The 25,917-nt window shown below is 37.2% G+C and overlaps 1 protein-coding gene and 1 long non-coding RNA gene across 12 annotated transcripts in view; one reads left to right on the top strand and one right to left on the bottom strand.

Annotated features, from left to right (window-relative positions):
- Window positions 1–25,917, top strand: part of FAM13A (family with sequence similarity 13 member A) — a 366,689-nt gene that overhangs the window by 267,442 nt on the left and 73,330 nt on the right. For 9 of the 11 annotated variants that reach the window (XM_053217137.1, XM_053217136.1, XM_053217135.1 and 6 more), the window contains 3 exons: window positions 11,752–11,793; window positions 14,446–14,625; window positions 20,526–20,712. In XM_053217137.1, the coding sequence (XP_053073112.1) occupies window positions 11,752–11,793; window positions 14,446–14,625; window positions 20,526–20,712 (409 nt within the window). The remainder of the gene's footprint in view (window positions 1–11,751; window positions 11,794–14,445; window positions 14,626–20,525; window positions 20,713–25,917) is intronic. The other 2 variants (XM_053217133.1, XM_015073642.3) reach the window with 1 other exon arrangement.
- Window positions 13,510–19,351, bottom strand: LOC113599614 (uncharacterized). Its single transcript, XR_003420526.2, has 2 exons — window positions 18,581–19,351; window positions 13,510–14,667 (listed from the first exon to the last, which is right to left on the bottom strand). It is a non-coding gene; the product is annotated as an uncharacterized LOC113599614 (long non-coding RNA).

Below are 25,917 nucleotides of genomic sequence, written 5' to 3' on the forward strand. Positions count from 1 at the left end.
TGTAAGTACTCTCAGAAGAAAACATCAGGCAAAAGCTACCCAGTCCTGAATTTGGCAGTGATTCCTTAGGTATGACACCAAAAGCACAGGAAAGAAATGAAAGGATAGACAAATTGGACTTCATGAAAGTTTTTAAATCTTGTGCATCAAACAACAACAACAACAAAGACACTCCCAACAGAAATTAAAAGGAGAATGGGGGAAATATTTGCAAAGCATTTATCTCATAAGGGATTAATATCCAGAATATATGGAGAATTCCAAAAAGTCAACAACAACAAAATGATTTTTAAAATGAGCGAAGAACTTGAATAGAAATTTCTCCAAAGAGGTTATACAAATAACAAATAAGCACACAAAGAGATGCTGAACATCAGTAACCATCAGGGAAATGCAAATCAAAACTCTAATATCACCTCAGACCTATTAGGATGACTGCTATGAAGAAAAGAAAATAACAAGTGTGGTCAAAGATGAAGAGAAATTGAAAGCAGGTCACAGGGTCCCAAAGAAATATTTGTACACCCATGTTCATGGCAACATTATTTGTAATAGCCAAAAAGGCAGTAGCAATCCAAGTGTCCCTCAGTGGATAAATGGATAAACAAAACTCAGTGTATACACATGGTGGAGTCTTATTCAGCCTTTAAAAAAAGAAGGAACTTCTGATACATGCATAACAGATGAACCTTGAGGACATTTTTGCTAAGTGAAATAAGTTAGTCACAAAAAGACATCTGTATGATTCCACTTACATGAAGTACCTAATGTAATCAGATTCATAGAGACACAAAGAATGGTGGTTGCCAGGGGCTGGGAGGATGGGGAGAATCAGGAGTTACTGTTTAATAGGTACAGAGCTTCAGTTTTACAAGATAAAAGGTTTCTGGAGATGAATGGAATGAATTCACAACAGTGTGAATATACTCAGTGCCACTGAATTGTACACTAAGAAATGGTTAAGATAATAGATTTTATGTGTGTTTTACTACAACAAAAAATTTGAGGGAAAAATGTGTCACATAAGAGACATACCCCTAGCTGGAAAACACTAAACCAGACCACTAGTATAATTATTTTATACTGAAGAATGACTATAAACTTAACTAATGTGTATCATATAGTTCTTTAGGTATTCAATATTGAGTTCTTGGTTTCTGAGCTAGTCATATTTTTTACTTGGTATGAGACTAGTATAGATTCTGGGTTTAATTCTATCAGTGTTAATTAAAATATTAAGCTTCTTATTCAGGCTATACTGATAAATTATATGAATTTTTATATTTTGTATTACGTCTTTCATCAGCATGAGAAGGCAAAGGAAAAGTTTACTCACAGGAAATGACATCTTTAGAGCCATTCTGTCTAGACCTCTTGCTGCTCTATTCTTCAGTCTTTCTGCCTTCCTTAGACTTCTGTTTATAAGAACTTCAGATTTAGGGGCACCTGGTTGGCTCAGTCGCTTGAGCGTCCAACTCTTGATTTCAGCTCATGATCTCACGGTTTGTGAGTTTGAGCCCTGCATTGGGCTCTGTGCTGACAGTGCAGAGCCTGTTTGGGATTCTCTCTCTCCCTCTCTCTCTGCTCCTCCCTCTGTCTCTTAAAATAAATTTAATTTTTTTAAAAAAAAAAAAAACTTCAGGGGCACCTGGGTGGCTCAGTCAGTTGGGCATCCAACTTCGGCTCAGGTCATGATCTTGCAGTCTGTGAGTTCGAGCCCCACGTTGGGCTCTGTGCTGACAGCTCAGGGCCTCTGGGTGGCTCAGTTGGTTAAGCGTCAGACTTCAGTTCAGATCATGATCTCAGTTCTTGGGCTTGAGCCCCATGTTGGGCTCTGTGCTGACAGCTCAGAGTCTGGAGCCTGCTTCGGATTCTGTGTCTCCCTCTCTCTCTGCCTCTCCCCCACTCATGCTCTGTCTCTCTCTCTCCCTGTCTCAAAAATAAACAAACATTAAAAAAAAATAAATTTTAAAAAGAACTTCAGATTTGAATTTAATTTAAACTTTTAATTTAAACAAATAGAAGATTAGCTCTACCTAATAGAAGTACTTCCAGATTCCCATTTAAATTGTAATGATGATATTAAAGACAAAAACTAGAGATCGCTTTATAACAATGATAAAGAAAACCATATATCAAAGATCACATCAGTGGGATGGACTGAGAAACTTATTATTACTTTACAGACTTCACGCTCCACTATCTAAACAATACAAATGGTCACAGAGAAGGAAGGGGAAAAAAAAAATTAGTTGACTTCCTTCCTTTGTCTACTACTGACCAGAAAAACAAGTGACATTCCCCCTACTGAACAGAAAGTTATTCTCTGAACCATTCAGAGCTGAGTTGCATATTCTTTTTCACTTCTCTGCCCCCATTAGTTTTTTTATGTCAGTATCTCTTCAAAGATAGAATATCTAGTATACAAAACAGTGGAAAGGAGAGGGGGTCCTCCTGAGGTACTCACTTAAAGCATTTGAGAAGAGGATAAAGGCAGGAAGATTATTAGACATAATGCCTGCTTTGAAGAGTACACTGCACAAAGTACAAATTTATTCTTGATTCTCCAGCTTAGAAAATTGGACCAAATAGCAAGTGTACCTATCTAAGCATTATAGATTATTCTAGTGCAGACTCATATGGTGGCTCCTCAAATCTAAATTCATGAGCTGGCATCTATCCACAGCCAAGGGACAATGAAATAAAGAATGATCTACCACCCAAGTTGTTGGTAATAGCTGTGCCTGGATTGATTGATTCTCCTTCAGAACCACAAAACATGAAGAACTATTTGGGGCCTATAAAGAAAAATTACAAACTAAGAGAAAGGATGACTTGCTCTGAGGACTCCATGTAAAAACAGATTGCAGAGAATTGCTTTTTATATGATTCAGAGGAAAACTTGAAAGTAATATTACTAATCTTCTCAAAAATATGCTCAAGGACATGACCAACCCTCTGTGAAACGTAAGTAGGAATCTGTAAGGGGAAAATTGGTTTACAATTGTAAGGCTAGGGACACAGAAGAATAACTGAAATGAGGAGAAGGGAGCCTAGAAATATATTAGCAGAGATTTCAAAAACTACGTGGGAAACAATAGAGAGCAGAAATTATTAAAAATAAGTCAAGCACAAGGGTGCCTCGGTGGCTCAGCAGTTGAATGTCTGATGCTTGATTTCGGCTCAGGTCATGATCCCAGAGTCGTGGGAATGAGCCCTGTGTCAGGTTCTGAGCAGAGCATGAAACCTATGTAAGATTCTCTCTCTTTGCCCCTCTCCCTGGCTCACATTCTCTCTCTCTCTAAACTAAAAAAAAAAAAAAATTAATTAATTAAAAAATAAAACATAAAAAATAAATCAAGTATGTGATGAGAAAGAAACTTGAAAAGCTCTTCCAAAATGGAAAGGAAAAAGATAAGAAAAACTGGGAGAAATAATGCTAGATATGAAGGTTAGAGATTGGAAAGCCAACCTAAAAATTATGATTCTAAGAAAACAAACATACTAATAGAAATAAAAGTAGAAATCAAAGGTTATGCCCATCTAATTGAGAGGTGAATTAAAAAGTAGTAGAAACTTGATAACTATCATTGATGGAGGGGCAAAGAAAGTAATAACATTCTGAATTTCTTGTCTTTCATAGAAGGTAATAGAGTTTTGTTTGGGGGAGGTGTTTTAGTTTTAATAATCAGAGATAAATAATAATTAGGTATGTATGGGTATGAGAAAAACCACTATTGGAAATCTCTATAAGATTTCTATAATCCAAATACCCTCAGAGGATAAGAGCAAAGACAGAGATCAAAGGAAAAGGAAGTTCCCAAATTAGAAAACATAAAGTAAAAACACAAAACTAGAATAAATACATCAACTATAACAACAAATGTGAATGATCAAATTCTTTGATAAAAGCTAAAATTGTAGGGGTGCCTAGATGGCTCAGTTGGTTAGGCATCTGACTCTTGATCAGCTCAGGTCTTCATCTCTGGGTCATGAGTTCAAGCCCCACAATGGGCTTCATGCTGGGCATGAAGGCTACTTAAAAACAAACAAGCAAACAAAATGACTAAGCACATAAAGGTTATATATTAGCATGTGTAAAATAGCACAGCAATAAATGAAAGAAATTTAAACTCAGTTAACAAGGATAAACAGGCAAATAAATTTGAAGTATAGAACTTATACATAAAATTGTATGTCTATAACAAACTTTATCAAGTACATAGCACACAGTATAGCATAGTATCTGATATAATTAATGAGATTTAAAATAAATGAGCATTGCAGAGGTGCCTGGGTGCTCAGTCTGTTGGGCATCGACTGTTGATTTTAGTGCAGGTCATGATCTCATGGTCATGGGATCGAGCCCCACATCAGGCTAAGCATGGAGCCTCCTTGGTATTCTCTCCCTCCCTGTCTGTCCCTCCCCTATTCTGCTCTCTCTCTGTCCCTCCCTCAATCGTGCTCTCTCTCTTTCTCTCAAAATAAATAAATAAACTTAAAAAATAAAATAAAATGAGCATTACATACTAAACTTTGCACCATACAAGTAGGGCTCAACATTCCTGCTACTTTCTAAAGAATTATTCAGCTGTATCTGAAAGTTCTCAAAGAGTGGAAATTTTAACAGTCATGTTTTCTAACCACAGTGTAATTAATACCAAAAATTCCCAATCAACTAATGAAAACTCTCCTAAAGGGAGGAAAAAAATTCAAAGACAAAATAAAAACTAGTGTAGACTATTGATAAGAAAAAGGAGGAAAGTACGTATGAAAACTTGTGAGTTCTAAGCTCTTTTAGAAAAAAAAATTTTTTTTTTTATGTTTATTTTTGAGAGAGAGAGCACAAGCAGGAGAGGGCAGAGAGAGAGGGAGACTGAATCCCAAGCAGGCTCCAGACTCTGAGCTGTCAGCACAGAGCCTGATGCGGGGCTTGAACCCACGAACTGCAGGATCATGACCTAAGCCAAAGTCTGACACTTAACTGACTGAGCTACCCAGAAACCCCTCTAAGCTCTTTTTTAAAAGGTGACTTCATCTTCTTAAGATTAAAAATGAATGAGCCACCCAATCGGAATAAGAAACCATATAAAGGAAGAAAAGCAACCTCTTAGAAATTTAAAAGGTTTTAATAATAATAATAAAAGAAATGGAGAAAAGAGCAGAACTGATGTTTGAATCTAGGAACTGGTTCTTTAGGAATAAAAATGAAAATTTTAAAAGAGAAAAACCTCTCTGGGGCACATGGGTGGCTCAGTTGGTTAAGTGCAACTTCAGCTCAGGTCATGATCTCACAGCTTGTGAGTTCAAGACCTGCGTCGGGCTCTGTATTGACAGGTCAGAGCTTGGAGCCTGCTTCGGATTCTGTGTCTCCCTCTCTCTCTGCCCCTCCCCCACTCGCTCACGCGCTCACGCGCTCTCTCTCTGTCTCTCTCTCTCTCTCTCTCTCAAAAATAAATAAACGTTAAAAAATATTAAAAATAAAGAGAGAAAAGCCTCTAATAAACTTGAGAAAAAATGGAACAATCCTAATAATCCAAGTTGAAATTTGCAGTCAAGGTATGTAGTAGTTTTTAAAAGATCAGAGACTACTTGCAATTTCATACTAATAAACCTGAAAATATAGAAATAAAAAATAAATTTTGAGAAGAAGGGGCTTCTGGGTGCCTTTTTAGGTTAAATGTCTAACTCTTGATTTCAGCTCAGGTCATGATCTCAGGGTTGTGAGCCCAAGTCAGGGCTCTGCACTGAGGGTGGAGCCTGCTTAAGATTCTCTCTCCCTCTCCCTCTCCCATGCTCTCTCATTCATGTGTGTTCTCTTGCTCTCTCTCTCTCTCTCTCAAAAAAAAAAAAAATTGAAGAAAATTCCATTTGGATCCAAAAATCAAGTAATCTGTTCTAATTCTAAGAAAATAACTAGATGTATAGCCAAAGATGTATATGAATAGCATTATTTGAGAATAAGGATTATGTCTGTATTAAGGACACACTCTAGAGTATACATAGTGAACTATCCATTTCATTCATAATTTTGCTTTATAAAGGCCCTGGTCAAAAAACTAAAACTGAATTTCTTTTTATGCAAAAACATGCTAAATATGTAAAACTAAAAACTCCAATAATTAGGGCCTGAACAGAAAAGTGAGTATTTCAGTATTTTGATGGACTCTCTTTAATTTGTTAGAAATTGCTTAATAGATTATGAAAATATAGGAATGAAGAATAATTTTTTTTCTTCAAATCATTCCTAATATTTAAGGGACTAGGAAGTGTAATGTTTGATAAAGTATGAGGATAAATATTTTCCTCCTACTGACTCATATCCATGTATGTTTTCAATTTATGTTCTAGTATTATATGCATAGTATATGATTTAAAACCAAAAAGGTGAGGCCTTTTAAATCCGAACTATCTGTAACACCACCACAAAAGAGTGATACAATTTTTGTCAAAGTTTGAGCACCTATAAATGCTCCATTAATTTCTACATATCATAATAATAGCTAAAATTTAAAGTGAATAAACACTGAAGATCAAGTGTATTTGTTTTACTGTATGACACTGTCCACGGAAGACAATGGTTAAAGCTTTAATTAGAAATCTGTTCTGCAATTGCAAGAAATAGCATTAGATTCATCTTATAATGTTGACGCTGCATATCAACTGTTTTAGTATTTTAAAATAATACTAAAAATAGTGTATTCTCTTAAATAGACAAATTAGGAGCTTGATGCTATTTTGATTAGTTACATGATCTTCATGCTTAGGCTGAATTAAATACCACTTAATTGTCTTTTATATCCTTATTCATTAGGGGCACCTGGGTGGCTCAGTTGGTTAAGCGTCCAACTTCAGCTCAGGTCATGATCTCACAGCTCGTGAGTTTGAACTCCACATCGGCTCTGTGCTGACAGCTCAGAGCCTGGAGCCTGCTTCAGATTTATATACCACAGAAAAGAAAACACACTGAAGTAAGAGAACATACAGAAAAAGAGAACACATGCTTTTTCAAGATGTCGGATTTTAGTAGAATTGAAACTTCATTCTTTTTATATGTAGATTTCTTTATTTCAGACCAAGAGCTCTAATTAGAAAATCACTTGTCAACAGGCATTCTGTGCATCTTATCACATGCAAATTTATAGACTAATATTGTTGAGCATATTCAGCTTCCAGAAATGTAGTTTGAGTTTTGTTAATAGAGATACGGACTAAATATATTTAAGTATGTCATAGAATATATTGCAGGGGCACCTGGGTGTCTCAGTTAGTTAAACATCTGACTTTGGCTCAGGTCATGATCTCACAGTTTGTGGGTTCGAGCCCCACATCAGGCTCTGTGCTGACAGCTCGGAGCCTGGAGCCTGCTTAGGATTCTGTGTCTCCCTCTCTCTCTGTCCCTCTTCCTCTCACTCACTCACTCTCTCTCTCTCAAAAATAAATAAACATTAAACAAAATTTTAGAATATATTGCAGAGTAGGCTTAGAATCTATTTTAAATAACTATACCAATAGTGAATGCAGTTGCACTGTCGCTTACAGCAGGCTTGGGTAATGAAATTGTCCATAGTGCTGGAGTCTGCATATAAGCTTATTTCTTTCAGGGTTTTTTTTTTTTAAATGTTTGTTTATTTTGAGAGAGAAAGCATGCCCATACATGGTGGAGAGGGGCAGAGAGAGAATCCCAAGCAGGCTCTGTCTGTGGCTGTCAACGCAGAGCCCATAGGGGGACTCCATCTCACCAATGTGAGATCATGACCTGAGCCAAAATCAAGAGTCACATGCTTAACTGCCTGAACCACCCAGGTGCCCCTCTTTCAGTTTTGTATACTTGCTTTATCAACATTATGATATGATCTCTTCCATATTCAAGTGTTTATATAGCATGGTAAGAAATTTTGTTAGCAAAGGGCTCTGAAAGAATTCATTATTCTTAGCTTTCTGCAGAGGATAAAAAACAAGCTACATGTGGCTTGAAGGAAATCTTTCACTTTAGCTTATTTGCTTATTGTTCTCTTATCAGTGTCTTAGAATTACCTTCATGAGTCAATTATAGCTATGGAAATATAACCCCTATTTCTGTCATTAAATATTCTTAGAAATCTTGTTAGTGGTGAATTATCCCACAGGAACTATAGAGGTGTTTGGATACCTGACCAAAGCCATATTGGTATTTAATAAACCATAACTATGACTGAAACTATCATAAAACATTATGCAGTTATAACCTTTTGTAATGATTTAAACTTTAGGGAAGTAAACTTTTAGAGCTAAAAGAAAACCACAGAGATCAGTAGCCAAGCTTTTCATTTTCTGTAGGAAGAAACCAATCCAAACAGCCAGGCTAACTGACAATGTATGATTTCAGCTTATTAACTGCAGAGCTGAGACCAGAACTTCCCTTTTTTGATTTCCAATGGAAAATATTCTCTTCTCAGAATACTTGCTTTACACAAATTCTGTTTTAAAAACATGAAAACATGGGCATGCTAAGTATACCAAAACTTCCAAAGGAATGTTGAAGAAACTAAATTATCATAAATTTGACCTAAGATCAATATATAAGCAAAATTGAATAGGATTTAATTACTTGTTTTTGTTATTGATTTATTCATTTATTTTGCATTCTGAAAATGGCTCTTTAAGACTGATGTATGTTGGGGTGCCTGGGTGGCCTCAGTCAGTTGAACATCTGACTCTTTATTTCAGCTGAAGTCATGATCTCATGGTTCGTAGGTTCGAGCCCCACATTGGGCTCTCTGCTGACAGCATGGAGCCTGCTTGGGATTCTGTGTGTCTCTCTCTCTGCCCTTCCCCAACTTGTGCACGCACTCTTTCTCAAAAATCAGTAAATAAACATTAAAAAGAAAAAAAAGATTGATTTGGGGGCACCTGACTAGCTCGTTCGGTCAAGCGGCCGACTTTGGCTCAGGTCATGATCTCATGGCTCATGAGTTTGAGCCCTGCATCAGGCTCTGTGTTAACAGCTCAGAGCCTGGAGCCTGCTTCAGATTCTGTGTCTCCCTCTCTCTCTCTCTCTCTGCCCTTCCCTACTGGCACTCTGTCTCTGTCTCACAAAAATAAATAAACATTGAAAAATAAATAATAAATTTTACAAGACTGATTTAGATGGCTTAGGTTATAAGCTATGAGGGAAATTTTGACATATTGCCTTTTATTCACTTATGCTAGCCTAAGTTTTCCAACTCATACCCTCATTACTTAGATTAGAAAGTTTAAAAATAGCTATTGTGATATCCAAGTAATTGAAGTCTTGAATAATTTTAGTTGCAGGGAATTACAGCTTTGCTAATCAGTGTCTTACACAAATCAGCAGCCTCAAAATCACTGTAAAATTTGTTAGAAAGGCAGTCCCCTTCCTGAGACCTAGACTATTGAACGAGAGTCTGTTTGTAAACAAGCTCCTAGGTGATTCAGCTATGCCTTAATGTTTGAGAAGCACTTCCTCAGTTAGTAATCTCAAAACCTGGTTCTACTTGATGTCATTTTCTTGTCTCTTTCTTCCTCACCTTTCTTTTTGTGTCCTGGCCCCCAGCCCCCCAAAAGGAACATAAAAATATCAGCATGTGCTTTAATAAGCAAAAAGAAGTTCAGGTTAAAAGTATGTAGAAGAGAAGAAAGGATGTACATCTCCTCATTCTGAGATGGCCTGGAGGACTAATTGGCTGATTATACTTACATGTCTTTGGAATATTTTTAGCATCTGGCAGATCCACATTTTCTCCCTCTTCTGTATTCTCCTGGAGTCATCATTCACATTGGTCCATGTTCCCAAAACTAAGCTTGTGCAACTGCATTGAGAAGTGAAATGCAGGAGTTAATTGTACAGTGTTGACTTTACAGAGGGTGAGCCACAAAGCATCAAAAGCAGGAACTGCCTGTTCCAGTTAAGGACAGAGAACAGCAAAGGATATATTATTGGTTATGTAACCTGGGAACCACTGTGAATAACAGGCATTGTGAAGCAGATAAAAAATGGTTGTGATTAAAAGCAAAGTAAAATACCTAAGTCCAAGCCTCCATCTACAAAGATGATTCTAGTGAGTTTTTCTTCTAGTTAGTGATGGATTGAATGTCTGGTGTGGTGATTAAAAGCTTAGACTCTGAGCTAAAACTTTCTTGGTTCAAATTCCAGCTCATCTACTTCTTGGCTCTGTCACTGTGGGCAAGTTTCTTAACCTCTAACCTCTTCATCTGAAAATTGAGAAAACAATAGTACCTACCTCAGAGGGCTATTGTAAACAGCAAACGAGAAAATCTATGTACAAAATACTTAGCACAGTGTCTGAAACATACTAAGTACTCAGTAAGTGTTAGAGTGTATTTATTGGTTCATTTGTTCATTTGTTCATTTATTGAGATTTTTCACATCAGTTTCCCTTGTGAACAATAGCATTATTTTTTGGGTCTCTTCCGGGATTTGACTGTGGTTTGTGGCCGTGAAAATAGCTATGGCTTTTTTAAAGGAAATTCCCTGGGCTAAAGAGTAAGTGTTGATCACCTCTGGGATAATAAGTGCTAGGCTCTGTCTGATGATAATGGCAATGGTAGGGAGCATAATAGCAGTAAAGGAGAAGTGTCATACCGTCCCTTGAGGCACTTAGATTCAGAATGGCAAGAGATGAGATACACATGTACATAGAAGAAAAACCCAACAGATGGTTTAAAAAATCAATTTTTTAAAAGGCTGCCATCAGTATTGGTCATTAAGGACTGTCATTTTCTTCAGGTGTCTTCTACCAAGAATGAGGAAAAAAGGGCACTGTTTTATCTGTTATGTAAAACTGTAGTTTGACAAGCATGAAGGATTTTCTTTTAAGCAGACTTTTGAATCTTGATTTAGAAGCTGACTAAGCACTGAAAGGCTGACTGTGAGAAAGTCTTGGTATTGATGCTGCTAAAGTATTTGCTAGCTTCAACCCTCACTGTGGTTATATGAACACAGGGTGCAAGCAAGAGGGGAGAAGTTCCAGAGTGTGCTGATCAGGTAGCGTTCTATAATCTCACTGTTCCACTTAACGTTTGACTACTTTGTAATGCTTTTGCAGGAATTCAGGCTTTGGAGAAAATGGGGAGGTAGAAGGAGTTTATAAATGCTCAATAAAGGGCTGTAAATTAGGTGTTGAGATGAAACATTGTAGAGCTTGAGGGATTCTCCATCTTGAGGAAATTCAGAAGAAAAGATGGCTTAGAAATAGTCCTGTAGAAACCAGTGTTGCTTCCTTCTTCTCTGTCCCCTGTGGTTCCTGCTGCTGTCTGCATGTTCAGAGCAGCTTTAGAAAGCTGCTTCTGTGTGCACGTCTGGAAGAGGTGGACAAGGAGGGACCAGATTTGGGCTGGGGAGCGCCAGGAATGGGTAGAGTTGGTAGCAGGAAGGCAGTCAGCAACATTGTATTAACATTTTGGGAAAATGAAAAGACCCTGAACTAGAACCGTGGTGGTAGGGTTAGAGGGTAGAGATGGTTTGTAAAGGTCACTTTAGAACTCTATGTCATAGACATCTTTAAAATGGAGGGGCAGAGGGAAGCACCTTTCAGGAGTAAACACCCAGGGCCATCCTCTAATTCTAGAAATAAGTGAAAATCAGCATCTGTCAGTGGATGGTTAAACATTGTACAGAGAACAGTCAGAGTCTGGCTGATACTTTCAGCCTGGAATCCCCTTCAGACATTGGGTTCACAGTCTCTGTGCTCTAATCTGACTTTATTTCTTTGTGCTTCTTTTCCACAGCACGCATGTATCCCAAGTCAGCAATGTTTCAACAACTGGAGAGTAAGTTTTTTGGATTGGAGTTTTTCCCCTCCTTTCCCATTTATCAAACAGAAAAAAAAGCTACTCTAATGGTGTATAGTATTGGGAAATTAATACAGTAAGCAACCAATGATTATTTTTAAAACCCGAGAAGAGGACTAAATAAGAAGTGTTCCTGTTTGAGCTTCTGTGTGGGTGTGTGACTAGAGACGACTCAACCGTTTGAACATGCAAGATGTTTGCTTCAGTCAAAATAATGTCATAGTCTATTAATATTTGCAAAATGTGTGTTGGGGGAGGTATCTTGCAATGAAGGATGTCATTAAAGGCTAAAGTAGTAACAGTATCTTTCCTTCTTCCCTCATAATGTTTAATCAGCCAGCATTTATTGAGTACCTGCACTATGCCAAGCAGAGTGTTAAGTGTGTAATGTCAGATAAGCTTTGGGCTCTGCCTTCAGGGACTTTACAGCCCAATAGGCACACAGAATCAAAAGCAAATTAATGATGGCAACAAATCCTTTCTCCACAGGGCAGCAATAGTGTTCTATTGATTATGTCCATCATCTGCCTTTTTTTCCCTCAGGCCACCAGTTGCATATGGTCTAAAATCTAAACTCCAGTTACCTGCCCTTGCCTACCTCTCTGACTAGATTGCTCATTATGCTTCAACCTCGTGGCCTTCTCTTTCTGGAATAGGCCAAGCGTATATTTGCCACAGAGCCCTTGTACTGGCTGTTTTTCAGCCTGGCCATTAATTTTCCTATAATCCACTTTTTTGTTCCAATGTCCTCTCGTCCGAGAAGACATCCCTGACTATCCACAGTTACTCTCCAATCCTGGACTCCATTTTGGAGGGAATTTATCATCATCTGAAATTTCACGATTTGTTTATTACCCATCTTGCCTCATAGCAGCAATGTAAGCTCCATAAACACAGGGGTCTTGTCTGTCATATTCATGGCTGTATCCCTAACATACAGAAAAGTGCCTGATGTATATTAGGCACTAAATACATATTTATAAATAGTTTCTTGCTCAAAGACTTTCCATCACACCTACCTTCCTTCTTTCCTTCCTTCCTTCCTTCCTTCCTTCCTTCCTTCCTTCCTTCCTTCCTTCCTTCCTTGCTGAGACATAAATGGGCCTTTTTAGAGCATCTTCCATCAACAGGGATCAGGCAGAAAAGGAGGGAAGATGTGATAAGGAGGTAGAGAGAATTTAAAAAAGCACTAGTTAGTATGAATTTGGATCCAACAGGATAAATTGGGATTTTTTTTTCTTCTTTGTTAGGTAAAGAAGCAGTGAGAGGGCAGGACTGACCTCTCTTAGCTTTGTGAATTTTAAAGAGATTCCGGAAATATACCAAGACTGATGTGTTCTTGCTTATGTGTTTCCTGACAACCTTTACTTCTTTTATATCGTACATAGTTTGGAAAAGGTGTGGGATGGGTTTGTACGTACATATTAATTCACTGACATCCCTGTGTGCCACTGTTAGGTAATCTTGAATCATTGGGGTATGGAGTTCTAAATATAGAAGTTCTAATGCCCAAGTTAGACTATACTTGTTCAATGTCTACAAATAGTTTTAATGAAATTACTATGCATCTGGTAGAAAACTACATTTGGAAAATCTCAAGTTCTTAAATTTCTTAAAACCCATTTTATTTAAGCAAATGTTTTTTCTTAATCTGAACATTTTAAAACTATGTACATGGTTCTTTTAAATTTTCTAATAGCTTTATTGAGACACAAAAAACTATACATACTTAATGTGTACCATTTGATGAGTTTGGATGTGATTCTTTTTTCAAGTGCAGAAAAATGTGGTTTGAGGAGAATATGTTTAGAATTTTCCATGCCACCTATTTAGAATTAAATAGTGTGGTGATAAAAGAAGGTTGGACACATTGAAAAATTATACAGCTTTAGAAAGGATACCTTATCTATCCCATCATGCACTCTTTTTAGCCCCTGTACTGAAGTATTTCTTCTTGTTGGACAACGGAAATCTATCCTACCATCTTCAGTAATGAGTATTGGGATGTTTGCATGAATGCAGCTTCAACTGTATACATCACAATTTAATTTAATGGAGGTTCAGAAAGATTTTGCTATTCTAAGTAGTAATTGTTCTCGTGAGGTATTCCTTTTTAATAGCATTATTCCCTGCATAATTTTATCTTAAAGGGATTCTAAATAGATAATAGCCATCATAAAATTATTTGTGCCAGTTTGCTTCACAAACCATACTGCCTTCCTCTAAAGAACTGGTATGACATCTGGAGGAACTCACCCTTATAAGAATAGGTCTATTCTTATTCTATGAGGAAAAAAAAATATTTCCTCATTCTGCCTTATATAAATGACCCTTATTTCCTGATGGCCTCTGATAACTGTTGCTAGACTTGCTGTGAGCATTTCAGTAATCCTGGACCTACAGAGATGAGAAACACGGTTATCAAATTGGTAGGATTTGTTAGGTTGGGATTTATCTTTAACACACGATACAGATATTTTGAGATGTCTCATACGCTATCTCTGTTCATGAAACTATAGTAGATCTACCATTGGAAATACAGATTTTCCAAAATTAGAGATACAAACTTTTAAAGACAATCATTGATAAATTTGATTACCTGAGTGACTCTGTATTCTTTTTTTTTATTAGACTCTTAGAAAGAACCATCCGGTCAGCAGTAGAGCAGCATCTTTTTGATGTTAATGGCCCTGGAGGCCAAAGTTCAGAGGACTCAGAGTCTGGAACATCATCAGCGTCTTCTTCCACATCTGCCAGACAGCGCCGCCGCCAGTCCAAAGAGCAGGATGAAGTTCGACGCAGCAGAGATGTGTGAGTTGGCATTGGTGCCTCTTATTTGGATTTTCTCTTCTCCTTTTAAAAATATACACCTGAATTAGTCACTGCATTATAGCCATTCCCATTTCAGTATTCAGGTTAAAACTTTAAAAGTTTCATTTTGACTATTCTTTTTTTTAAGTTTGTAATTTTTTGTTTTTGAGGAAGAGAGAGTGCAAGCAGGGGAGGGGCAGAGAGAGAGAATCTCAAGCAGATTCTGCACTTGTCAGCACAGGGCCCGGTGTGGGGCTTGAAATCACGAAACTGTGAGATCATGACCTGAGCAAAAATCAAAAGTCAAATGCTTAACTGACTGAGCCACCCAAGCGCCCTTGACTATTCTAACTAAGGTAACTTTTGGAAATTCGTAGGCAGCTAAATGAATATTTCAGCTTTTTCTAGATGTTTTATGTTGTCTAGATGTATATTGTAGGAAACCACCTCTGATTTAATACATTTCATGGCTTCCTCATTAATATCTTATTGAGAGGGATGCTGAACCACTGGAGGAGAAAATGGCCCTATGCCTGTCCAGAGGTGGTTTTTCTCTTATTAGACAACATTCATTTGGCTGTTAGAACAGCTTATGAAATCAACAGATTTCCCTGCTATATTGGCCTGATGAAATACTAGAATATCACTGTAATATTCTGACAGTTGGTTACATTTTAGGGTAAGGAATGTTGAGCCTAAGTCTAATCAGAAAAGGAAATGTTTGTGTTCTTTATTATTATAGTGACTGATTTTAAGCTTTCCCACAGCATGAATTTCAAGAATTTGAGATTTTCAAGGATTTGAGAAAATACAAATAAATAATTATCATCCATATTTTTGAATAATCATATTTAAATTGTCACAGAAAATAAAGTTATATTCATATATTTTTCCCAAAAGTTTTATTTTTATCTACCCTAGCATTTAGTCTCTAAAAAGTTATTGTTTTGAATTCCTTATTAAATGTCGAAGACTAAATCAGACCCTAGTCCTCCTCATTCTTTTTTACCTGGATTCATAATCTACATCAAAATCTAAGGGAAAAAAGAGATTTCTTTTTGATTAAAGAAAGACACAAAAGACAAGTAGTGTAAATAAATACCATGCCACATATTGTCAAGATGTTTAAGAGCTATACTAACAAATGTAATTTTAGAAATAAAACAGTATCAGTGGTGTAACCTACTGACTTTTTAAGTGATATAGGCAGCACTTTAAAAAAAATTGTCTTAGGGGTGCCTGGGTGGCTCAGTCGGTTAAGTGTCCGACTTCAGCTCAGGTCATAATCTCACAGTCCATGAGTTCGGGCTCCGCGTGGTGCTCTGTGCTGACTGACAGCTCAGAGCCTGGAACCTGCCTCAGATTGTGTGTCTCCCTCTCTCTCTGACCCTCCTCTGTTCATGTTCTGTCTCTCTCCGTCTCAAAGATAGATAAAAACATTTAAAAAAAATTTTTTTTAATTGTCTTGGAGCTGCTGGGTTGGAGAGGGTGCTGTGTAATACTACCTTTAGAGAATAGAAAAATTGTAATACGGGAGGTATTTATGTTTAAAATCAGCTATTGACTAAGCTTTATAGAAAATGTTTAGGAGTATAATTAGTTTGTGTACTGCCTAAATTATGTTACACAGCAAGTACAAATTATTTAATAGTGTTCATATCCTCTGCCTCATTTTTTGCCAAACAGTATGTAGCAACACATTGCATTTTAAAAATAGTCTTAGTGTGTCACGACATCGTGCTTTCCACTCTCTTTGTTTGGACAGGTGGACAGCAAGCTGAGGTTGGATGGAAGTGGTAGTAAGCACAAGAGAGAGAACAGAGACAGACAGTGCAAGTGTTGATGGTGGGTGCACGGCAGCAGGCAGGGGACAGCACAGTGGGGTAAGGTCACAGTGAACGGGGATAGACAGAAAAATACGAAATGCAAAGTAACCTTTCCTGCAGAGTTTAGTTTCCCAGAGTTGGGAATGTTTCTAATATAAGTTATCTCAATCATATTTTACTATCAATATCAGGAGAACAAATGAGATGGAGAATGGTAGAAGGTGACTAATCTAACAATCCACGAAACTCCAGCCTTCCCCTTAAAGTTTCTTCTCTGGTAATTTCCTTCACTGCTCATGCTGCTTACTCATTGTGGTCAGATTAAGTTGTGCACTGAGTGAGTGAATCTCGGGCTGCAAACTGTGTGTGGCCAAGGTAACTTACAGTCTTGCATTACTCTTTCTCCTTGGTGTGTGGTCTGGGCATGCAGAAGTCCCCTTCCTGTGTTCCCTGTTGGCCTCGCCCTCCTAGTCATATGGCCTCCTCCTCACCTGACATGCTGGGTAATTAGCGTGTCTTGATAGTCCTTCCTCTTCGACCTCCACGCCACACTGCACTGCCTCTCTGAGCTCACCAGGTCTGTGGAGGAGTGAGGCCCTTATCTCTCAGGGCCCCAGACCCACTACTTTTGTCCCCATGAAAGTCCTCTCCAGTATGTCCCCAGGAGATACAGTGACATATCACTGATTGTGCAAAGGTTGAGAATCGTTATCATAGCCTATAGTAAGTATGTTTTTCTCAGTATATACTTATGCATAATTGATTCATTTATCAAAGATTTTCATCAGGCTTTGTTTAAAAAATAAAAATTAAGCTAGACTTAATATATTCTATTCAAAACTAATAACTCTATGGAATGGCTAAAAAGAGTTTTTAAAGAGGTGCCTGGGTGGCTGAGTCAGTTAAACGTCTGACTCTTGGCTTTGGCTCAGATCATGATCTCATGGTTGTGAGATCGAGCCCCGCATTAGGCTCTGTGCTGAGCATGGAGCCGGCTTGAGATTCTTTCTCTCCTTCTCCTTCTGCCCCTCTCCCCCTCAAAAAAAAAAGAAAAAAAGAAAAAAAAGAAAAAAAAGAGTTCTTAAATATACAAACTCATTATATTTTTGTCTATTGTTTGGCCTCCTAACAACTTAGAGCTGCAACCAATTAAAAAAATATATCCTTAAAGCCAGTGATGACCATATTTCAGGATGAGATTAAAGAGCCAATAAAGTCTATACTAAAGTCATTGTGACATTGTTTAAACAAATACAAAAGATAGACTGTAAATATTTCATTTTAATACTAATTATTTATTGTTTAAATTTAAAAGGAAACGTCAGGTTTATGTTATTATTTGCTACCATAAAAATACCAAGGTTTAAGGAACATGTTCATTATGTGAAAGGTTTCAGTTTAATTCATTTATTAAAAAGCTTGCCATCTGCCAGATGCATGGAAATGTTGACTCTTGGTGAGGGGTATATGGAAGTTCGTTGTGAGTCTCTCTTCTTTTCTATGTGTGTGAAAATTTTATAATAAATACTTTCTAAAAGGCAAAGCGTAATTTAAGTTAAAGTGGTTTTCAACTGTCCAATACACAATAAATTGGAAATGTATATACAGATTTCTTTGTTACAAATATTATATTAAATTCCTAGTTCAAAGTAAAAGAAAAAAATTATGCTGTACTATTAGAGGAACGATAAATAGGTATTACTAGAACATTAAGTGTGCATGTAGGGGTGAGGGAGAAACTCTAGATGAAGTGAGAAGCTGCAGAGATTTGAGTTCAGGTCAAATCTCAGTGATGTCCAGTATGATTGAAAGCTGTCCGAATGTTGCAGTCAGGAATTGTATTCCAGTGCTCTCACAGTCACATTTGTACTGTGGCTGAAAGGTGTTGACTCAGAGACCTTTTTTTTTTGAAGAGAACAGGATTTCCACATGAACACACTGAACAGATTTTCATATATTTATTTTGACAGGACTTGTTCCAGTCATTTATTCACTATTCAAAAAGATTATAAAATAAACTTTGTGTTTTAATTTCTAAAACTAGTTTTTAGCTTTTGTATTAGCCTGCTGGGGCTACCTTCACAAAGTACTACCTGGGGGACTTAAACAATAGGGATTTATTTCCTCACCGTTCTGGAGGCTGGAAGTCCAAGATCAAGGTGCAGATGGGGTTGGTTTCTGATGAGAGACTTCTCTCTTCGATTTGCAGACAGTGCCTTCTCTGTGTCCTCCCATGGCCTTTCTTCTGTGTGCATGCTTTCCTAGTGTCTCCTCCTTTTCTTATAATAACACCAGTTCTAACGGAGTAGAGCCCCACCCTTATAGCCTCAGTGAGCCTTAATTACCTCTGTAAAGTCCCTGTCTCCAAAACAGTCACGTTGTCTGTTAGGGCTTCAACATAGGAATTTGGGGGTAAACAATTCTGTCCTAAGAGCTTTCAAACATAAACCCCCACCCCCACTAAAAAAATAATAGTAGGATGTATACCCCAGGAGTTAGAGGAAATCAGAAGAGCGATTAGACAGATTTTATATAGTAAAACAACTATTTTTGAAGTTGATACCAAACTCATCCAACTATCCATAAAAGGCACCTCTCTCAGCGCATGAAGGGGGAAGATTTAAGAGTGTTTGCATGAGTATATGTGCCAGCATGTTAGCCCCTATCAGCTTTCTCATGCCTTCTGTTATTTTATGTTTAGGATATTTCTAATAACTGTTGCATCAATCTTTTATATACTTTTACTAAGTCTATATGTTTTTACATTAAAAGTTGTATAAAATAAGACTAAATTAAATGTGGAGTGCTAAAAATCACCAAAGATAGTCTAAGATAGTATAATATTTAATTCATAATTTTGCCTCCATGATAAGCTCATCTAAAACAGGATATGAATTTAGATTGCAAAATAAATATTTAACATTATCTTTCTTTTTGGGATGTGGTTGAACTGATGGTAAAATGTAGCCATCAATTTTGCTCTTTAGAGCTCATGTATTTCCATGAGTAGTAGGGAGTTACCTTAATTTAGTCATACAATAAGGGAGAGATCTCATTCATTTGTACTTTGGCAAGCCATGACGCTATACTGATGGCTTAATTTGTTCCATGATGTAGTAAAAGACAAATAATTTGCTAAGTAATTTAATTTTGTGAAAACTCCTTGAGGGAATGTTTAAGATACTCATTGTTTCAGTAATATTAAGTGAATTAAATTCTATAGTTACGGCATTCATATCTACTTCTAAAACTAAGTCATGAAGCTAAAACTAAGTCATGAAACTTTGTACTGATAAATAATAAATCCATATTTAACTTAAGATGTTTTGTATTCTGGGGGCGTCTGGGTGGCTCAGTCACTTGAGCCTCTGACTTCAGGTTGTGATCTCACAGCTCGTGAGTTCGAGCCCCGCGTCAGACTCTAAGCTGAGCCTATTTCAGATTCTGAGTCTCCCTCTCTCTCTGCCCCTCTCTCGGCTCACACTCTGTCTCTCTCAAAAATAAATAAACTTAAAAAAATTTTTTTAATATTGTGTATTCTGTAGTTTTTATAAACTTATACTATTTCTACCAAGACTATCAAATGCAGTTGGATTCTGTTACTCATGCTTTTCTACTATGCTGAAATGTCTTCATCATTTGGAAAAATCAGCATGTCCCATTCTAGAGAAAAAGACAACATATTTCCTTTTCAGATTTTTCTTCACACATTGGATTATAAAATGTGTATGTGGGGGGGGTGTAATTTATTAATAATGGGAAGATTTTTTGTAAGCTTGCACTGTTCTCTCTGTTTGAATACAAATTACTTTTGGTACAAATACAAAAGTTGTTCATTGGTAGAAACACAGTCCCTGCCAATTTGCCTCTAGGAATAATTTCTCTTTTAATGTGATTTATTTGGCACCAGTTGGTCTCAGGAGTAGCACTGTGCTCAGATTTTGATCAAAGAGGCAAAATGGAATTTCTGGGCACCCTCCTGATTTCCCATGTGATGCAGTGACAGTGTCATTAAAATGTCCCTTTTACCTTTTAAAATAAAATCAAGGTTTTTTGTTTTTTTTTAATTTCAAGGGGACTTATCGACAAAGAAAATATTCCTTCTGGGTTCAGCAGCCTCGAAGATTGTATTTTGAGTGCTCAGGAAGTGGAAAAGTTGTATGAAAATACTTCTGGTTGTGTTGGAGAAAGGGGCAAACCTAAACGTCAGAAATCCAGTTCCAAACTCTCTGAACTCAATGAAAATCAAGATGGTCTTGTGGTAAGTGAAAATTCTGTAAAATTTTTACTTGTAGCCAGTTAGGAAATACCACATCTCTTTTCTTTGCTATGTAAAATGATAATAATAATAATAATAATTCCAATCATGAGCTTATAGGACTATAGGATATGAGTTGTGAAGACCTTAGAGCTACTAAATATGCACACTTATATTTCTTTTTAATATTAAAATCAAAGCCGAGAAAAATTATATTCTACCAAAAGAAACAAAGACAGAACACTTACTATTTATTTAAATTGGCCTGATTTGTATCTCATTCTTTGGAGCATTTTTAAATTTTATTTTTGAAATATTGCCAATAAAGCCTTTTTATTTCCCCCCATTCTGTTTGTTCTTGAATATATGACTATTTAAAAAAATTAATAAACTTAAAGCCAAGTGAAAGAAAACTACATAGAGAAAGAGGGTCAACTGTCTTTGTGTACAAAAATCTCTGTGTTCAGAAATTTAGTTTAAACCTATACTCTAGAAACTATTTTCTTCCAAATTAACCAGAAACAAAAACAACAACAACAAAAAAAAGATCAGCCCCTTACACAGTTACCTCAGAATTGAACCCTGGATTATTGATTTGATATATAAGTTATTACAAGTTATTGTATACTGTTAGTATACATCATCCTTTTCTGTATATGCTTCAGTTTCTCTGAAAAGTGAGAACCAAAGTGTGTCTTCTTAGTCCATCTAGTTTTTAAAAATTTAACAACAATAATAAAAACTGAAGATAAAATTTATAATATAACATGAGCTGGAGTCCCCATAATAAATTAGGTAATGTCCACTTTTACCATGCAATGTGTAAATACTCTGATCTATTTTATCTCTGACCAGCTTTTAGCTCCATGCTGGGTTTTTCATACATTTACTAATATGGGCCACCTCTTTTCCATTGTCAATTTATGCATGTGCTCAGAGAAGATTCCCAATTTTGCCCTAAATAAAATATACATAAAGGCAAATTCAGGGAAACATGTTAATTTCTTTTTTCCCCTCCAAATGTCTTGATGCTCTGTTTCTAGAAGTAATAGTGACCAGCTAGAAGGGACAGAAACAATCACCCACCTCAGGTCCATTTCTGATACACTCCAAATAATGAATGTAAGCTTTGGAACCATTATACATATTAAATGTTTTTAGCATTAGCTTAATTCTTGCGTAGGGGAAAAGTAAATTTTTAAGTAAAATAAATGGTGCTAATTTCATTAGCTCTTTATTTGGCCCACAATTTGCTTATCTGCCAAAGAGATTACAATGACTAAAAGTCCAACACTTCATTGGAAAGAATGTACTCTATTTCAGTCCCTTTTTACGTGAACTGAAGCCATGAATATTTCTTTTCCACAAGGAATAATGTCTTAAATTAGCATGGTGGTGATAGCTAATAAAAATGAAAAAGTACATTTATTCCTTAGAATCTGTGTTTGATTGATATAATAACTATAGACATATTCTTTGCTTAAAAACATTTGAATGGGAGAGCCCAATGCCATCTTGGTCTTTTTAGGTGAAAGGGTTTGCCCCCATGTTAGTTGCCAGTTTCCTCATTCCAGGATTGTGAATGTCATGTATTAACATAAGTGAGCCAAGTGGACCATGTCTTTTTGCAGTGAATAATTGAAAACCCTGCCAACACAACTTCCACGTAGAAAGTAAAGGTGCTGTCTAAGAGCTTTTCTAACTGTCATATGCCATGAATTTTTAAATCTGATCTTCACAGGTAACCACAAAGCAAATAGCCAGGGAACATAGCAAGTCTTTAGTCTCCATCCTAAAAGTTAAGTTGTGCATCTTAACTTGTCACTTACTTTTAACCTTCTAGGTTTACTTTTCCCAAATCTCCCCCCAAACCTTTTCCTGCTCCATTTCACGTGCTTTACACATTTATTTCTAAACTGGGTGGGAGAGGGGAGAAATGCATACATAATTATATGCCTTTATGTGCCAGGAAATATTTCAGATCCTGGGGATACAGCAGTGAGAAAAACAGGCAAAAGTTACTGTCCTCATGGAGTTTACATTCTAGTAGGGGGAACAGACAATAATCAAGATAAGTAAGTAAAACACAAAATACGTCAGATAGTGAGAACTACTAGGAAGAGACATAGAGCTGGAAATGGTGACAGGAATTGTGAGGGAGCAAGCGATGCAATTTTAAATGGAGTGATCTGAGAAGATCTCCCAAGAATTTGACATTTGAGTGTAAAGACTTAGAGAAAGTGAGGAAGCAAGCCATACTATCCTAGTAGGTGCAAAGGCCCTGAGACCATCATTTATCTGGAATGTTCAAAAAAACAAAAAGGTACCGTTGTGATTGGAGGAGAGTGAGCAAAGTTAAAGAGGTAATGGGAGAAAGTGGGCAGATGAAGTAGGGCCTCATGGATCATTGTGAGAACTCTGCCTTTAATATGGATGAGATGAGAATCCATTTGAGGGTTCTAAGTAGAATAGTGATCTGACTTACTGAAATTTGAATCAACTGCTATGTTGAGAATAGACAGTAAGCAGGCAATGGCAGAAAGAAGAACCCCAGTTAAGAGGCTATTGCAATAATCTGGAGTTAAGATGATGATGGTTTGAACAAGGTGATACCAGAGTCAGCATGTATTTCCTTGCAGATTGTATGATGCACTACTCTAGAGGCACTGTTCCCATAGACTAAAATGTGAACAGTTCCTCCTAGAGTGGTGCATTGCAGTCATCGTGATGTGGTGGATGGATTCTGGGTGTATTTTGAAAGACCAAGGGAGTGAGTGTGGACAGAAAAGAAAAGTCACCTCAGGGGCTGTGAGCCATGAGACACACCAACCTTTAGAGGATAGAGAGATGAGAAGGTACCAGGAGAGGAGACTTAAGAGACTAGCAAAGTAGAAGACAGACAAGGTGAATTTGATGCCTTCGAAGCCAGGTGAACCCAGTATCTCAAAGAAGAGAGAAGGTCAGACGGTGGGTCAAGTAGAAGACTGCATGTTTGACCACTAGGGTTAGCAAGGTGGAGATCACTGAATAAGAGCAGTTTTGTTGAAGAGATAGGAGCAAAAGCCATTTTCCAGAGTAAATGAGAAGAGAGGACCTGAACACAGCGAGTGATAATTTCACACTGATCACACCAGCCCACAACACAACCAAGGAGAATATGCTGTAGACAAAAAAAAAAAGCATCTTGCACATCTGGAACCTCTGAGGTGGGAACTGGCTGGGCACTTTGCCTTTGCCCTGTCACCTCTTGAGACAGTCATGACCAGCAGGAACCAAGAGGCTACAGAGAATTCAGAGCTTAAAAATTAGTGGTAGTGAGTGACATTAGAGTGTTCTGCCTTATCTCTAATTATTGCCACGGTCCCAAGCTTTTCCTCCTCCTTTAAACTCCTAGCTCATGCCTGTGCCCTTCAGTCATTCTCAGAGCAAAACCTTGTCTCCTCATTTACTTGGAAGAACTAGGACACCCAGCTTGTGTTTCAGCAGCTTCCCTCCTGCTTCAAAACATCTCTAAAAACTTCACTCATTTTATTTTCTCACCTGCTCAAATGATAACATGGCTTTTCTAATTTCTGAGGTTACCTTCTAACTCAAGAAGTGTCCGTGTAAATTCTGTTTTCTACCTCCATCTCCCCACCCCACCCCCATGTACATGTACAAACATACACATACACTCACTCACACGGTTTTCATGGCTTCCTGTCCACTGGCTCATTTCTGTTGGCCTAGAAAAAGCATCCACCTCTAAAAGCTTCCTCTTCTGGGTGCAATTTAACAGCTTGAATCAAAAGCCCATAACTCAGTCATGCATTTTATCCAGTAATCATACTTCTGCCACTCAGTTCTACTTAAATATGGAAAAGACCGTGAGTATTAATTTGCTCACTGCAAGGCTTTCTATAATCATGGAAAATTAGAAGCAATCTAAATGCTTAAAAGTACGAGATCAGATTAGTAATGTGGATGTCAGTTCAGTAAAATTATTATTTGGAAGACCATGTAATAAAATAAAAAACATTGACAAGTTATATTTTAAGTGCTTTGTATATATTATCAATTCTAGTACTCCCAATTATCCATAAGGCAGATTTAGTAGTAGTAGTAGTAGTAGTAGTAGTAGTAGTATTCTCATTCTAAACATGAGGGAAATGAGGCAGAAGAGATAAAATAACATCTCCAAGGTCACATACAAGTGGTGGCGCTGAGAGTCTACTATATCCTTCAATATTAAAAGTGGGTTATGAAGTGTGCATTTATATATGTATATATGTCTCTGTACATTTTTATATATGTATGTCTATAAATGTATGTATCGTATATGTGTACATATTTGTATGTGTGTATATGTATGTATCTCGTGTGTGTGTACAAATGTATATAAAAATGTTCATTCCCAGGAAAAAAGACTGAAAGGAAGTAAGCCTAAAGTGATTGATAATATCATGGTGGTGGTAGCAGTATTAGAAGTAGCTGTCACTCAAGGGGTGCGTGGGTGGCTCAGTCAGTTAAGAGTCCAACTCTTGATCTCAGCTCCGGTCTTGGTCTCACAGTCATGAGTTCGAGCTCCTGTTGGACCTCACACTGGGCGTGAAGCCTCCTCAGGAAAAAAAAAAAAAAAAAGAGCGGCTGTTAGTGCATGCTCTGTTTTTCAGATGTTCCCCATATGAGTATACTAATTCTATAAAATATAGAGTAAGCATCACATTTATTGTACAAAAACTGAAAACATAGTCTAGCAGCTCTCTTATTTATAAACGATATCTGTTTAATGCCTTGTGCACCCTCTGAAATCACAGGCAGGGTTCAAGGAAAGAGCATTAGCTCTTGCAGTCAGACCTCAGTTTTCAGTTTCAACTTTATCACTTAATATCTATGGCGAGTGGGCATGTTATTTAGCCTCAGTTACTTTATCCGTAAAGTGGGACTGTTAATGCCTCACTGTGGTTTTTTTGTGAGATTTAAATGCAACTAAATGTGCTAAAGAATAGAGAAAACTGAACACTGTTCACACGTAAGTTCCTTTCTGCTCCCTAGATTCTAATGACCAGTCTCTTTTCCTTCACTTGCTATCCAACATTTTGAACAGTCTGCACTTCCTTGTTCTGAATCTTGCTTCTCACACTTGCTTGTTCAATCCCAGTAACCCAGAATCTACACCCACTTCTCTGGGAAACCTGCTTTCTCCCTGTCGCTGTCTGGACATGGAAT

Source organism: Acinonyx jubatus, chromosome B1, assembly GCF_027475565.1.
Source record: "Acinonyx jubatus isolate Ajub_Pintada_27869175 chromosome B1, VMU_Ajub_asm_v1.0, whole genome shotgun sequence".
In the NCBI taxonomy this organism is placed as follows: domain Eukaryota; kingdom Metazoa; phylum Chordata; class Mammalia; order Carnivora; family Felidae; genus Acinonyx; species Acinonyx jubatus.